The following is a 17,288-nucleotide window of genomic DNA, read 5'->3' as shown; positions in this document are numbered from 1 at the left end:
CAATTACTCGAAAGAAAGAATATCTTATCACAAATAAATAACAAAGTATATATTCTTGTTACATGTTACATATATCGATTTGTTAATGCATTTTCAATTGCGCTATGCAATTACAGTTTATTAAAGTTACGCGAAGTTCGTACTCGTGCTTGCAGTATTATGTTACTTTTTTTGCAAATTGGAGATTGATATAGAAATGCAGCATTTTTTTGATGAATCAGAGATGTTCAATAGCGATCAAAACACAATATAGAAATATGATAACGTGAATATTCTCAATGTACGAGTTAATTAAAATTCATGAAAACAGTTAAAAACTAATTGGATTGCTTTTATTTTTTCGCGTCCCATTTTTATACTTATTTATAGAGATTTAAATTTCTAAGAACCTTTAACACAATTGCATTATATACTAGGTGTTCTATTTATTACTTCTTTTATTGTAGCAAAATAATTCTATTTATTACTTTTTTAATCAAATCAAAAATATATTCAGACCACAGATATACATAGAAAATAGCGCGAAACTTAAAGTAGAAAGAGACAGAAAACAATTAATACATTTAAAAAAGAAAAAATAATTAAATGAATCCGAGAGAAAACGAAATTCAGTAATTGACCTTTCTTTTTTTCTATTTGATCTTCGTTTCATAGCAAATTCGATTGCATTAATACACATTGAAGCTATCATAAATAAATCAACGTAAAGATAAATGATGTGTGATATGTCATTTTTATAGTTAGATTAGTTTGTTGTACAGCAGCTTTAATGCACCAGCTTTAACGCACTAATCAAATTTGCAATAAAATTTACGGTTTAAACAAAAGTTTTATGATTTAAAGGAAGATGAAAGTAATGATAAAATAAATTTTCGAACCAATCTTTTAAAGTTGATCTTATAGCATCGCTTTTTTTTTAATGCCATTTCAATTTTTTATATGTATATTTAATTCAATTTCATTTTTTAAGATGATTTATTAATAATAATCTAAATTACATCTGAGAAAGATAATTAAATAATAATAAAGCCATGGCAATATAATGTATGCTCAGTTTTACAAATATATTTAAGCATTTTATCAAACTTAAATGTGATGACGTAAATAATCAAAGTTTTAGTATTCAATATCTATTTCCATTAATTATTTACAATTTTTCTGTTCATAGGAGGACGGTACATTCGATACGATAAGTTATCTCGCGTTTACAGCAACAGTATACGACAACAGCAGAACGTTCAAGTGCTACGCCGGGAATTCGGTTACTGATACTGAAGACCTAAGGCAAATGAAGGAAGCAACAACGATCGAAGTATTATGTAAGTATTACAAGTTGAGATGAATTAATCACTATTGGCACCAGAAATCCTTTCGCAATAATGTATTTTGTAATATTTTATCGGTATGACAGTCTTTTTGCAATATTAATTTTATATTCTTTCACTTTATTTTAAGATTTTTATTTTTTAAAGAAAAAATATACATATAATTATAATTTTATATACTTTTTGAAAAGAATAATCATAAGAAAGATGAAAGTTGTCATAAAAAATCGAATGGGATTCCGTTTATTTGGGCAAAGCAAAATCCAATTTAATTCTAAGTAAATATCCAATAATCTCAAAAGCAAGTTGGATCACATAATAATTGATTCTATCTATATTATTTCAAAAGTAACGATAAGAGCACACAAATTTTAATTCGTAATTTTTAATAGCTGCAATTACAGTTAACAGCGTTAAAACAGCGACTGTTGCAACAAGATTGCATTGTTACCCAAAATTCACACATTTCTCTACCGCACCGAGCATATTCTATATCCACGGGAAACTGCAAGCTACAACAGCGGTTATTAACATTTGCATACACTTAGCCCTTATGAACTAAATCCTTTAAATAAATAACTCCACACATACCCGTTCGCTATTCATCAGCATAATACTATGCAAATTAACATAACTTGGCAGCGCAAGTAATCAGGGAAATCTTGACACTGCTGTCAAATTAAAAAATTTGTTCCTTCCTTAATAATAAAATGTAAAGCGTAAAAAATTTACACATAATCACGGTGGGTAAAAAAGCTGACTGTGGGATCGAAAAATTTTAAGGCGTAACCCAACATTTTAAATTTTAGTTAGGAAATTGAGGTAGAAGGAGATTGTGAAGAAGATTCAGTTCTACCATCTCTTTGCAACAACTTCCGCCTATCTATAGCTTTATACTTAAAGTCGATAACTTTCCGAAATAACAAATCGTAATTCCAGTAAAAAAGAAAAATAAATAAAAATACATATTGAAAATCTTTCAAGCTTCAATTTACGTTGCAAAAGTTAAAACAAATATGTTCAAAAGGCAAGATTGAAAATTCTGAAATGACAGAAGTTAAAAAGTTTCATAATTCAAGAATATTTTTCGTTTGATATTTTTCATCTGATAAAATTTATTTTGCCTTTTTTGAGAGATTGGCTCGTGCTGCAAGTCGTGCAACGTTTATACGATTTTCCAATTGCATGCTTCAATAGATCGATGATACGCTACAGACGGACAACTTTTGCTGTTATATATCTGTAAATGTTTTTACAATATTTTCTTGTGATAGAATATCTTAATTTTTGCAATTTTATTTCCTCGTTATTCATTTAAAAAAAAATACGAAATCTCTTGACTGATATTTACAACTATCGAAAGGAGATTATTCAAAGAAAAGTTACAAAAGAAGTTTACTAAAAGAAGTAAAATAATTATTTGTCATTAAGCAATTGATCAGAAGATTATTTCTTTTTATAATTCCATAATAACATTATATATATATATATATATATATATATATTATAGATAATCTTTTTTAACGATTGGTCATTATGGATTTTTATGGCTGGTTTGACTCTAAAATCAGACATGTAGTTACGACTTTTTCATCGAGGACGTGATGTCTTGATTACACGAGCACGGAAACGGGTACAAAAAGAGATGAACGGTTGTGTATCTCCCTGATGCTTCCAGTTACAGCGCGAAATGGTAGAGAAATTTTCATTTTGCAGCCAGAACGAGGACTACCCATAGATTGGAAACGAGAAACTCCAGACATCGAGTTTGGCACGTTTCCAGCTCTCCGACTTGTATCGTGACAGCAACTCTCGCGTCTATGTATTTACGAGAATTTTGTTTTATATCCCCCTCCATTTTTTAGGATCCGCGTTAAGTGCATAATATTGTGACCTAAGAGCGCATCAAAAATTTTACATCCAATTTAAGTTTTGCCTTATCCATCTTGGACGGAAAGGCAGTCGTGGAGATAAAAGGGTCTTTACGGTTTTAGATATCGAGGAAAAGAGAAGATTCTTTATTTCGTAAAAAAGTACAAAATTCAATTAAAAGCGTTTGATTCTTGAAATGAGACACGTTCAACTTTTTATTAAATTGTCTATTTTTATATACGTCACTTTTCATTATCTATTTCCTATTTAATAATATGACAAGAAATATTAATTTAATCTTTCTACGTAAAGTAAAATAAAATGTAAAACATTTAATCTTTGATAAACTTGAAAAATATAAAAAAAATAATAATATACGATAATATAAAAGAGTTATATTAAACTTATTAGTTTAGGTAGTAAGATAAGAATTATCTGTTTTTAATTAAACGAGTTCATTTACAGCTGCTATCTCGTATTCCTCTAGAGAATTTTCCATGCAAAATGTTTCATCTCTGCAGCTAAATTTAACTGAATTTTCGTTATTCATAATATTCATTGCTTTCTATTATAGATCCGCCGATAGTTACAATGAAGCCGAACAACATGACTGTTAACGAGACAGACGACTTTATAATATTCTGCGACTACGAGGCAAATCCAGCCACGCTAATAAAGGTGACGTGGTAAGTGGCCATTACTACATAAAGATATATGTATACTAGCATGAATTGATCCATTAGAATAACCATCGTTTTCGTGTGGGAATTAAGGGCTGGTTCTGTTAGATAAATTAGCAGAGTTAACCACATTTTTGTTTTATTCACATCGCGCTTGTAAATATATCTTAAAAAAATAAGTTAAAGGCTATTTCTTCGTTTCATCTCTTTCTCTTTTAATCGGGGGATGCAGGTTACGAGACGACGACGAATTAGTGTTAAACGAAGAACATTACGACGGCGGAATCACGGAACAAACAGCACTCACGGTGAAAAACGCGACTCCCAGCGACATGGGTTCTTACAAATGCATCCTGGAGAACAACGCCGGCGCAACCGTGTCTGATGACGCCGTGCAGGTTTCGGTCTTTTGTACGTATTACAAGACAAATAACAGCAGCCAATTTCTGAATTTAACATGGAGCAAGTTGATGAAAACCTACAATTCCCCGCGGATTATAAAATCCATCGAAGTAGTAATAAATCTAAATCCGGAAGAATCCTATTGTACTTTCGGCGAAACCTTATCTTCTTATTTCTCGCGGCGATAACTTTCAGCGAAGCGCAGTTCATCCTTTTATTAGAAAACGACAGCTTCATTGAAAGCTACGCGATTACATCGGGAATAAAGTTGGGAAGGAGTTTGGCGCGCGACGTACTTTCGAACTCGCGCGAGATTTATACCGGCATACATATATATATATATATCATTATATATATATATATATATATATATATATATATATATATCACGTTTTATCACGACAGATAAGCCAGTGGTGGAAGTGATAATGGATCCGGAAACACCTGTGAACGAAGCGGATCGTCAGAATGTTTCGTTAACGTGCGAGGTCGACGCTGGCAATCCGGCGATACTGACAGCCGTCCGTTGGTATTTGGACGGAGATCTATTAAAAGAACTTCCGGACTGCTCGAGAAACAGCACTGCCATGACAGCAAGCTCCGAGGAATCATCGGCATTCTGTGACATCGATCCTAGCAAACTGCTGTTGGAATCTGTCGGTCGCACCTTCCACGGCAACTACTCCTGCGAGGGGAAAAACGAGGCTGGGTGGGGGCCGATCTCCCCAAGCACGCCTGTCATAGTTTATTGTAAGTCCTCTCAGTCACGTGTCATTCATTCGTTTTACGCGCTGATGGAAGAGAAACTGACGATATCTATTACATTTTCAACCATATAATACACATTATATCCATTATACGCGTGTTTCGAATTTCATACGTATTTTCCGCCAATAAGATACACAAACAGAAATCGTACATTTTCAAACTTTTGATTTTACATTTTCAATAGAGACTGAACTATAAAGAATGTTAGAATTAATGATCTCGAGCTAGCGTAGCGTATTATCAAATAACACATTGTAAGAGTGGTTATTACTCGGCACTAATTGCTGTAGCGGCGTAACGATAAATTATCGATTGCGGACTTTATCTTGCGCATATACGCGACCGATATCGTTTACATGCGATATCTTATTACATTAATCGGATAATATTTAGCATAAATATCAGTCTCTCTCTCTCTCTCTCTCTCTCTCTCATCCCCACATCCTGCAACCCTCCTGAAATATTTCCGTAGATAAGCCCGGCCCGGCATCGATAACGTACGAACCTCGGCAAGTAGTGAAGAAACAAGCGTTATCCATCACATGCTTCGTTTTGGATCCCGGCCGACCGAGGGTGTCGGGCTTCAAGTGGCTGCGCGGCTGGCACCGACTTCCAGACGAGAACGAAGCCACGCTCTACATCGAGTCAGTTAATTTGGAAACCGAGGCAAATTTCACGTGTCTGGCTTACAACGAGGCCGGTGACGGAGAGCCAGCCACAACGTTTATCGACGTATCTGGTGAGTGACATATGCCAATGCATCTAAAATTGTATCCAGCAATTATTGAATTTCATGACAACATTTCAGACTCGACAATATTTAAGGATTCAGTTCATTTTGTTTACTATTGTACGTTCGAAGCGTATATTTTGATTAAAATTAAATTCCGGAATTTCGAGCGAAGCTTTGGATTGTAATTTTATGCGTCAGCAAGCTAAGTGCTATTTTACTATTTATTTCCCATCGAATGTTTCTTGATGTATCCAACATAATAAAGCCAATGTCTATTCTCTCGATAAATCTGATATAAACATTAATATTTTATATTAAACGAGCGCTCTTCTATTTCAGTACGCGGCATAATAGATCGTCTGACGTTTCTCATAATTATTGAATGACAAATCCCATTATGTTTAACCGAGAGTTATCGCTTCTCATTAGCGGCCCCGACGTTCATTAAGAAGCTGCACTCGTACCGCGGCTACGTCTACAACTCGCCCAACGTGAGCATCATGTGCTGGGTCGAATGCGCCCCGATCTGCAGTATTTCCTGGCTGAGGGATGACATTCCCATGGACTTCACGAAAACGAATCGATACTACGTGTCGAACGTTTATCATCCGCCTGACCCAAGGACCAACGACTTCGAGAGCATCCAATCGACCCTCGTATGGAATCTGACGGTCTGGCCGAACGGTCAGCTCGACCGCGCCGAGGATAACGTCAAATTCACCTGCAAGAGCAGCAGCAACGGGATCGGAGCGGGCGTGGAGAGTAGTACTCACTTTCATGTTGAGTGTACGTTTCATTCGAATTCTTCCTTTTTGCGCCCGACGATATCTCTACTTGCTTACATTCCATTTTATTACGTTCCATTTATTTAACAAGATTGTGGAAAGAAAAAGCTCTTCTTCTTCTTCTTCCTCCTCCACATCATAAGAAAGAAATCTCCAGACTTTATATTATACAAGTATAAAAGACGTCTGAGACTTTAATCTTTATTGTGTATATTGTAAATATAAAATATGAACGAAAGTTTCTTTAAAGTCATTTCAAGAACATGAAAAGATATTTCTACCAATTACCAGAGAGAAAAATATATATACAATTAAATAAGACTTTATAATGATTTACTTTAAAATTATACTGCGTATATAAACGTATATAAACATACGATATAGACAATGGATGACTAAATAAAATTTTTTTATTCAAGTCCCTCCGGAGGAGATTACAATATCGAAGAAGATAATCAATGTGACAGAGAATACGATACCGGAATCAGTCGAGTGCAACGCAAAGGCACGACCGAAACCGAATTTCCGATGGTTCCGTGAAGGATACGCTGAAACCAGTATGGAAGGCCACGTGTTGGACTTGAAAGTACCAATACCGCGGCGTAGCAGTGGCATTTACTACTGCGAGGCGAAAAATCGTCATGGTTCCTTGAATATCTCAATGATCATGAATGTTCAATGTAAGTCTGACTGCATCTTCAGACTTTTAAATAAATGATAAAACAAAAATCTCGAGTTTTTGCACTTGTGCAGTTTATAAAAAGAAACATAAAAATAAAATATACTTGAGTTTGAAACTGATTCCTCATCTTTAAATTATTCGCTTCTTAATTGAAAATAATTGCATAATTCAATTATGAAAAAAGAAAGAAATATTTATTCTAATTCTGTGTCTAGACTTCAAAACATTTTTTTTTCATACAACATTTTGGACATTTACGCTTTTGTTTTTCTCAAACTGCCATTATCAATTCATCGTACGTCGTTAAAAAATTAATCTCAATTTTTCTGCTCCGAACGGCCGACATCTAATGGCGATGCCATATTTTCCATGCAGTTAAACCGGAATGCACTATAGAGAAAGTACGATTCGAGGGCCAGGATTACGTCGTTTGCTCAGCCGACGCCAACCCGAAAGAGACGGGTTTCACTTGGTCACTGAAGAACGAAAATGACACGTTGGAGCAGGTCGCGGAAATACGAAACGGAAAAAGTTACATGCCCCTCGATACTTCAGTCACTAACTTCCGGACGTACATGTGCGTGGCGAACAACACAATCGGCCATTCCGTAGCGTGTGAACGCGACATACCAGGTTGGTACAATGAACTTTTTATTCATTCGCTGATATCGCGCTTATACTCACAAATAGCAGCAGTATTTTTCAAAATACTTGAGCTTGGATTGTTAGAAAATATTGTCGTGTTTTGAAATAATTTTCATTTCTGTGAATGGAAATGCGAAAAAACATGCAAAAATGTCATCCGCGTAACACAAAAACTTTTTCGTAATAACCGCGTGCTCAGTATATTGTAAGTTTGCATTATATGATTGAAAACTTTACTAAAAAAAAAAAGAAAACTTGTCAACTAAAAACGGAAACAAAGTTTTTCATTGTAAATCGTAAGTGGATTTTACGTCCGTATACAGAGTGGGGCATTTAAAGCGTTACAAGCTATTACGCTTGAAACTGCGTATCATAGCAGAAAATGTTTTGGACAAAAGTTGTTTGGTCTAAAGAAAAAAACAAATAATATTAAAATAAATTTTCGCGAAAAAAATCGCATTTTTTTTTTTAAATAACATGAATCGTCATTTTTTTTCAATGGAATTATTATATATTTTTCTTTCATAATATTATTTGTTTAATTATTTCGCATATAATAGTATTAAAGTAAAGTTACTGAAAAATCAGTAACTTGCGAGATATTTTATACCTTATTCTGGCATAAGCCCAATATAAAATATCTTGTAAACTAATAATTTTTATATAATGTACTTTAATACTTTTATATACAGAATAACAAAATAAATCAATTGGTGTAAAAAAAATGTTTTGGACAAAAGTTGTTTGGTCTAACGTATAGCTTGAAGCGTAGTTTCAGGGATAATTGTTTGTAACGCTTTAAATGTTCCATTCTAAATAAAATAAAATCAAACCGCTATAATAACTTCGGGCGTAAATTATAAAATCTACAATAAATCAATATATTCTTACATAAATGTCGTTGAAACTACAAATATTTCGTAATATTAATTTCTTTATTCGCCGCTTGCGTATTCAATAACTATTTGACATTTACAATGCATTTACGTAATTACCTATATAATCGTTTAACTAACAATAAAGATGATAACTTTTAATCTATTAACCTCAAATATTTAGCAGAGTTTGTCGATTTACAGCCCACCATGGAACTAAAAGTAAGTTGGGCCTTATCACTTCAAGTTTTACGTATATTTTATACATATTTGCTATATTTGTATTATGTGTATTATTATTTAATAGATATCCAACATATTACAACAAAAATACATGAACATGTTTTTGTATTTTTAGCAACAATTTTATTTCAATTTTAAACGTAATATATTGCGTTACACACATCTGCGCTGCAAAAAAAATAAAATTAAAATAAAAATGCTTCAAATTTAAATTTTGTTTCATAACATGAGCAACAAATACTTTTATAAACTAATTGATTTGAAAAACGGTGCATACTGGTTCTTTTTAACTATTATAAATTCTGTTACTATTCTTTTATTTCAATACACAATTTCAAACATTTTCTCTATAGTATTAACTATATTTAACATATGTTTTTGCAGCAAAAGTCGACTTATAGATAAATTAAACGCAATACTTTTTGTTGCTAATTTCAAATTTTTTGTATCTTAATAGATCCAAACATACAATACAAATCTCAATAAAAAATTGTATAATTATATATCAAATATGTTCATACATAAATATATATAATTATATATAATTAAATATTTATTTAACACGCATTCATAAATATATGAATAAATATATAATTATGTAGAATTATATAATATATAGTATATTTATATATGAACATATTTGATGTAACATCATTATATATGAAAATCTTTTTACCGAGATCTATCATTATCCTTATACCTATCCTTTGCTCGTGATTATCGATTACATTATACAACCTATCGCATTGCAGGTCATATACCTTGGTGGCATCAATTGGATGGTAATCTGCTACTGATTATTATCGTAGTGGCGGTGGTCATGATACTAGTCCTAATACTAATCTGCGTGGCCATTTACATCGTGTGCCGACGGAAACGCAGCCAAATGAAATGTAAGTTATCTCTAATATATTATGTTGTTATCTGCGATCGTTCGCTCATCGCAGCGATTTGCATGGTGTAAGTCGTATGAAATAGAATTTCTTCCAGCCCTTTTCGTAACGAATCGATACTTATTTGATAGTTATTTCGATCAGCGTGAGAATATAATGCAATTTCTAAATGTTATCAACTGAGAATAATTTATTTTATTGCATCTCTCTTTCAAGAAGTTGAATATTTTAAATCGGAATTTGCGTTATATTTGCATATAAAATACATTCTTGACAAGGGTTCGAAGAAATCCGATCCAATAACCTATAACTGTCATCACAGTTATATATATTCTGATGATCCAATATAATCAATATACGTTATATGTTACATCTGTAAACATACGTTGTATTCAATATCTATAATTAAACCTAGAGTATATTTGTCACCTTAAATTTATAATTAATACAATTAAAGACAGAAAAATAACGTTGCAAACGATGTTTCTTCCGTACACTCTAACAATATATTTTTTATTCCCACCAATAAAATGTTGTGGTATCGCTGTGTTCACATTCTTTATCGATATTTCACATTAATGTACAAAGTATTATCCACGTAGTTGACACGCCAATTATCTCTGAGTTTTTAAAGTTGTTAACTACTTACTTGTGCCCACTTTATATATATATTTGTTTGAGAATTTAATTCAATTTGACAAAGCTTCTTAAGTGATGATAACAAATAATGGCTTGAATCACGTGTAATTGTAAGTATACCAAAGTTATTTCAATCACATAAATTTGCAAAGCATTTATTAAACTGATTTAATATTCGTATATTTGCAAAGCAAGTATATTATTGCAAAAAGCATTTTGTTTTTTGACAAAGTTCTGTTAATCCACTTCGCGCCAACAGATGTAGATATATTACACATTATATACAATACTGTATTATCTTACATAGTTTACGCAAAGTAGAATAAAAGCATGCTCACTATTTGATATTTCTGTATAAAGTAGCTAAACGAAATATATATGAACAATTAAGAAAAAAACACATGCATTACGCTGCTATAACGTTGGTAATTATTAAATCAATTTTAATAATGTTTCTCTGTTATAAAATGCAATGTTATAAAATGCAATGTTATAAAATATAAATTACAGTAATATCTTGCAGTATCACGACATTATTTTTTATCAGAATAATTCTAAAATATCTTAAATCTAAAGAAAATTACGCATATTAAATAAATGTCCTAACATAGGAATAAATTAAGCAATAACATGTATGTAATTCTTTATATCAAATCCAAATCTGTAATAATTACGGAGGAAATAAGTAGAGAATGTTTTAATATGGATTTAATCTATCTGGGAAATTAATTGCAAATTAAAAATCTTTTCCAATTCATAAATTAAATTTATTTTAAATTAATATAATTATTTTTCTGAATTCATTAAAAAATTATATACACACTGATTTTCAACAGAACATGATTTTACATATTATTTTAATTAGAAAAAAAAAAATAATATCAATAATGAGATCTAATAATAAACACTCTCTAAATCGGAATCAGTGTATTATTCACTGAATGTGAACAGTGAGGAGTCTAATTTCAATGTTATAATTGATCAATTAGTGATCTGTATTGTTTTTCAGTGATATGTAATACACTGATTCCGGTCAGTGAAAATACCCCACTCTTCAGAATCACTGAAAGTATGAGTGAATGGTCACTGATGATTACAGTTACACAAGTATAGCACTGCAAATCGATAATATTTTATTAATTTAAATTTAAAGTGCAGTGACACTAATTTAATAAAAAAACAACGGGTACTGATTTTCATTAAGTCAATTTTCCGTTATTATAATTAAAGTGTTATATTATAAATGAAATATTATAATAATATAAAATCGATACTTTTGAGTTAGCAACATAGGCCATACTTATTTAATGAAGCTACTCTTCGTTACAGAACATTATAGTCATTTATTATTGATATTGTCTGATATTGCCGCGCGTGCGCGTAAGAATAAATTGGTAGACGGCGATAAGCATATCAAGTTTTTATTCATAAATATAATATTGTTTAGTAGATTACTTGACGAATTAAATTTACAAAATTTATTCAAGAATAATAAAGTTAATACTATAGTACGAGAGATCAGAATCTATTTTCAGTGCCTTTCACAGCTGTCACTTAAAGCTAATCCCTAATAATTGCGGAAATGAGTACGTTTGCATTTCCACTACTAATTATTTGCTGAAATCTTTCACTTCGTTTTTAATTTTTTCGCGATTATTTTAATTAACTGCATGTAATTCTAACGATATCACTTTTGCAATATAAAGATAAATATTCGATAAAATAAAATATGCGGATTAATCATATTAATATTATAAAGTTATTCAAATTAATATTATTAAGCATCAGTTACTATGCATTGTTTCAGTACTTATTGGGATATTTATTTGTTGCAAATAACATTTGGATAATATTTTACTATTTTTAACACAACCTTTAAATACTTAAGAAACTTTCAGCATAGTACAAAAAGCATAATATTAAATTTTTGCTTTGAAAATTACATAATTGTACTTACAAGAAAGTAATTTTACCTTATTTTCAAAGAAAGAAAAACTCACATAAACTTCATGCATAATTAATTGATGTTATGGCAGCGAGCATGCATTTGTTCAGTAGTAGTTTTTCACTAACACGAAACTGATTCGTTTCTGCTCTACTTTTTAATTTGGACTTGCTAAACAAATCACAGACACTACTCGGGTGGTCCATCTGGAGGAACGCGAACAGTAAGTACAAACCGCAGCACACTGCGTTTTCTATTTATGTTCTTTAGTTTAAAAAAAAAAAATAGGTCTTAATTTACCGGCATTGGGCTTAATTAGATCTGCTGCTCGCATCTAGATGCAATATGGTGGAAAAAAGCTGCTAACTTGCCAAAGTATTTTCACACAATGCATTTTTCAATTTATAAACACATAGCTCTCTGTAATTAGATAGAATGCATGGTATATTATGCTTGTACATAGCCTGTATTGAAGTACATAGTTTATAAATTATTATTGTTGCGTGAATTCTTCATAATAGAAGTGCATTCCATCGAACGACTGTAAAAAAAACCTTAATAACAATTTTTTAAATAAATTCCCCTAACCGATACGCTTTAGAAAAATTAATAGCTTTCATTTGTTAAATTATTACATTATACGGTAGAAATAATTAGAGTAGAATAGAAGAATTATATGTATCTTGCATGTATTCCGCGAATTAAAATAATTATTTCCATCTAAATAAAATTTCATATGTAAATATAAATTATAATAATAATACTTTTAATGTATTTAATTTTATTAATAGTAATTAATAAACGTGTTCATTAAAATTATTTGTAAAATAAAAATATTTTTGTTTCATTATAAATATTGAATTAAAATATGGCTTATAAATTTATAGTGTTTTGTTAATGGATCAGCACGATGCAGACACGAAACACAAATACATGCAAATACATATATGCAAACATTACACGCGTTATCGTCGAATAGATTGCACACTGGAATGTAATCCCCAACGAATTACACATTTACTTAATCATTTCGTCAAACTCATTTCGATATTAATTCTTTGTATCATACGCCAATTTCTCGCTTCAACGAATAAGATTAATACTTCGCGATAAAGTACTACAGTGATCGATGAATGCATAAAGGATAGCTGTAGAATAGCTGGTTCCGTTGGTGCTCGCGTACACGATACACCATGCAAGTTTGTCTCCGATCTGAAATCTCGCTGGAAGTGATCCTCTGCACGCCTGAATACATATCCTATTGCATAATTTAACGACTACTTCCGGCTTACAATGGTGTACTGTCAAGTTGGTACAAGCAAGGTAGGTAGTTAGTTGTTCACGAGAACGAAAGGGATGTTCTACACGGTGCTCTTTCACGTGCCGCAGTTACGTGTGCGGCATGTAACTTCTTGCATAATTCAACGAATAGAGCTTGTAATTGTTAATACGACTTGTAATGACCATGCTACGTTGCCAAGGATGTCTTTAGATCTGCAAGGTAGGTGAAGGGTTGCACGGATTAGAGTAAGCGTTTCCAGGAAGTCTTGTCGATCTTGAGTGCCGCCAGCGCGAGGCGTTTTAACAAATTTAAAACTACAACGAATTACGTAACAAAACGAAAATGTGACACAATTGCAATTTATAACCCGCTTTACGCGCAAAAGGGGCGATCGGGTAATTAAAGCTCGTGTAAAAAAAGTTTCCTCCGCAACTATTTACGAAGATTAAAATTATCTTATTTTTCTGCCTATCTATAACCTATTTATTCTAGGAGTATAACCTTTTATTGTTTGGAAAATTGCGCTGCAACCTTCTTGCAACGTTGTTACAAAGAAGCGGTGGGAAAATATTTTTAAACGCCAACGCTCAAGGCCTCTTTGCTACAATATTTTTAGAAAGAATGCATCCGCATTTTTGCCGTATCTCTCTCCTCTCTCTCTCTCTCTCTCTCTCTCTCTCTCTCTCTCTCTCTCTCTCTCTCTTCCTCTCTTTCTCTCACCAGATCTGCCATCACTCGCGCAATCTTTTTGATACACATAAAGATATGGCGACGCATCTTATCATGCAAGTCTACAAGCTGCGCACCGAGTTTACATTTAATTTAGTCCTTTCTCTTATCAATGTTGATTCTACTCGGAATGTATTACTGTATTTCCACAAAAGTTTACAAGGAGCCGTGCTACAATGAATGCACAACGGGTCGCCGTGCGCACAATAAACACGTAGTGCATTCCAGTCTTATGCCACCCGTACGAGGTCAACTTGATTAAAAAAAAATAACGTCGCCGTGCGGAAAACTGCTCGATAAAATGAAACGTACGTATTTATTCTGCCACCGCGATCGGTCCGCGACGCGTCCGTGATGTTTTATTGTTGAAGTACTGAATGCAACATTATTCAACAATCGTATTCTTCGCGTGACGGAGAATTGTCGCGTGACTCGCAATGACAAAAGTGTGACTGCACTGTACAAACTGTTTCCCCGGGTCTAAACAGGACGACGCACTTCCTGCATGGCATTTAAGGACGTAGGGAGAGAGAGAAATTTTTTCACAGTAGATCGAAATTGCACGAGCATAAGGTATGCAGGGTAGATTGCATCTCCTTTGAACAGGCCTTAGCATAATGAAAAACAATTATTCGATATTGAATCTTGAGAAAAAAAAATAAATTTGTTGAAAATAATATTTGCTTGAAATAATCATGATTACGGAGCAAATATTACGAGTTGTAATATTTATGTTTTAAAATATTATTGTTTAAAAAAAAATCAATCTTTGTCGCTTTTTCTTTTAAATCATTGCTGGCTTTTCAGAAAATAAGTATTCCATATGAAAATGTATTTTGAATACGTATATATAGCGAAATTGACTGTTTCACGTTACACAGCTCGGGCCGCACACGCCAAATTATACGGCTGCGTAATCGAAGCAAACATTAAACGGCTGCACGCACACTCTATTTCGTATAACGAGCGGGCGATAATTGTTCCATTTTCTGAATTAGGGCGATCATAGTTTAACGTGTACACCTTCATCGGTATCGGCGACCGATCCCTGGAAATGCGCAATTTCGCAATCGCATCGTAACTTCTTCCCGTGCCACTCATTTGTCACTGCGCCGCGCCGTGATAAATCGAACAAGAAATATGCTCACGTATGGCATCGTGATAAGTCCGTTTTGATGGATTACCGCCGCACTCATATCAGTGCATTTGATACACGTGCACCGAATCTCGGAAGGTATGTCGCCGCCGCATGCCGTCCGCATTCGACAAATTATTTCAGATAGGCTTAAAGGTTCCCCCACCCGAGTCAGCCCGATTTAGTGGATACGAGTCATTAAATTAGTTCCAATACAGGCACGTGCACATCGATAATTGCCGTCCACCGAGAGAGGTTCGATCTACGGGCGATGTAACATGGCGCTGCAACAAGCTTTAAACGGGGCGTGCAATAAAACTGCAAAGTGCTTGAAAAGCTTCAAAACGGCAAGCGAAAAGCAATGGCGTAACCAAAGGTTCCGAAATGAAAAGAGAGAAAGAAATAAAAAGAGGCGAAAGTAAAAAAAGAGAAAAAAAATGGAAGAGCGAAAGAGAATGGGAGCAATGAAAGGGAAGAGAAAAGGGAAAACGGAAAAATAAATAAGATATAAGGGATAAAAATGACAGGAAAAATAAGAAAGAGAAGTGAAAAGATAGAGAGGGATGGTGACAGAGATCGACGCTGTCTGAAATAAAGGGTGAAGGAACCTTCCTTAAGTTCATCTGCCGGAAGGCTTCGTAAACCTTGGCTACGTCACTGGCGGGAAATATACCGAATGGAAAATGTCGTACGACGATTCGTGCCAGAGCAATCGCAGTTTCTCGCGATGCAATCTTTTATACCTTACGCGCGCTTGACGGCGATACTCGACGACGCTTTCCCAACTCGACTATTCCCGACGACATTTTTCTACCATTCCCTTGAGAACTTTGTTCTGTCGTTCCGAAATTTCGCGTGATAAGGTTTACGTGCAATTTTAATGGCCATACAAGTTTAAATTTAAGAGTCGCGTAAATTTACCAATTTTCCAACATTTTGTGTAAAAATTACAAAAGCCATTTATAATTTTCCGGGATATTCCAGGAATTATTCGTGTTCCGTGTAGCTGTGTAATTTTTCAATATCGTTCAAGTTTAATGCTAGTCAACTCTGCGACATTCGTGAAATTTACCGCAAAGATTTATTACAAAGATCTTAACTTATTCGAGAGAATTCATAATCGGATTAAAACGCGTATTGTTATGCCGCGCTTCTTACAGTACAATTAGCATAATTAGCTTGCTTAGCAGCACTAATTATATTCCGGACTCATTACACACGCAATGTCTAAAGCGTAAGCAATAAAATAAAGGAAATGGAATCCATTAAGATCGTATCTTTTATTTCTCAGATTTACGTAAATACATTTTCGCTTAATCGCCACAGCTTATTTTAACACGGATGAATTTATTCACAGGATTCAATATCGATCATAGCCCTTGCTTTACCTGAATTTCCTTATTTCGCGAGTGGAAAAGAAAGACAAACGCTCTTGTAGAACTACGACGGGGATTTCTCCGCAACGCCCCAAAGATTTATATCCGTCTTTAGGTCCTCTGATCCCGCCGGAGACACGACATGCCACGCAATGTTCCCCATTTAGATAATGTAATTCGGAATATATGATAGCTGAATGCAAGAAACGCAGCATTGTTTCTTGAAAATAAAGCATCATCGGGACGCTTTGAATAAAGAGAAAAAATTTTATTTTACAG

General features: G+C 33.3%; 1 protein-coding gene across 12 annotated transcripts in view; it reads left to right on the top strand.

Annotated features, from left to right (window-relative positions):
• LOC105200045 (hemicentin-1) overlaps positions 1-17,288 on the top strand; it is a 163,977-nt gene that overhangs the window by 131,334 nt on the left and 15,355 nt on the right. For 9 of the 12 annotated variants that reach the window (XR_005574929.1, XR_005574930.1, XM_039449961.1 and 6 more), the window contains exons 7-17: positions 1,169-1,319; positions 3,772-3,883; positions 4,110-4,288; positions 4,685-5,029; positions 5,520-5,786; positions 6,210-6,566; positions 6,985-7,245; positions 7,623-7,880; positions 8,972-8,989; positions 9,763-9,903; positions 12,674-12,710. Coding sequence is in view for 10 of the 12 variants with exons in the window: in XM_039449961.1 (XP_039305895.1) it covers positions 1,169-1,319; positions 3,772-3,883; positions 4,110-4,288; positions 4,685-5,029; positions 5,520-5,786; positions 6,210-6,566; positions 6,985-7,245; positions 7,623-7,880; positions 8,972-8,989; positions 9,763-9,903; positions 12,674-12,710 (2,126 nt within the window). In the remaining 2 variants the exon portion in view is untranslated. The remainder of the gene's footprint in view (positions 1-1,168; positions 1,320-3,771; positions 3,884-4,109; positions 4,289-4,684; positions 5,030-5,519; positions 5,787-6,209; positions 6,567-6,984; positions 7,246-7,622; positions 7,881-8,971; positions 8,990-9,762; positions 9,904-12,673; positions 12,711-17,288) is intronic. The other 3 variants (XM_039449963.1, XM_039449957.1, XM_039449955.1) reach the window with 2 other exon arrangements.

Source organism: Solenopsis invicta, chromosome 5 (genome assembly GCF_016802725.1).
Source record: "Solenopsis invicta isolate M01_SB chromosome 5, UNIL_Sinv_3.0, whole genome shotgun sequence".
NCBI lineage: Eukaryota > Metazoa > Arthropoda > Insecta > Hymenoptera > Formicidae > Solenopsis > Solenopsis invicta.
This window is presented reverse-complemented; position numbering and strand designations above follow the sequence as displayed.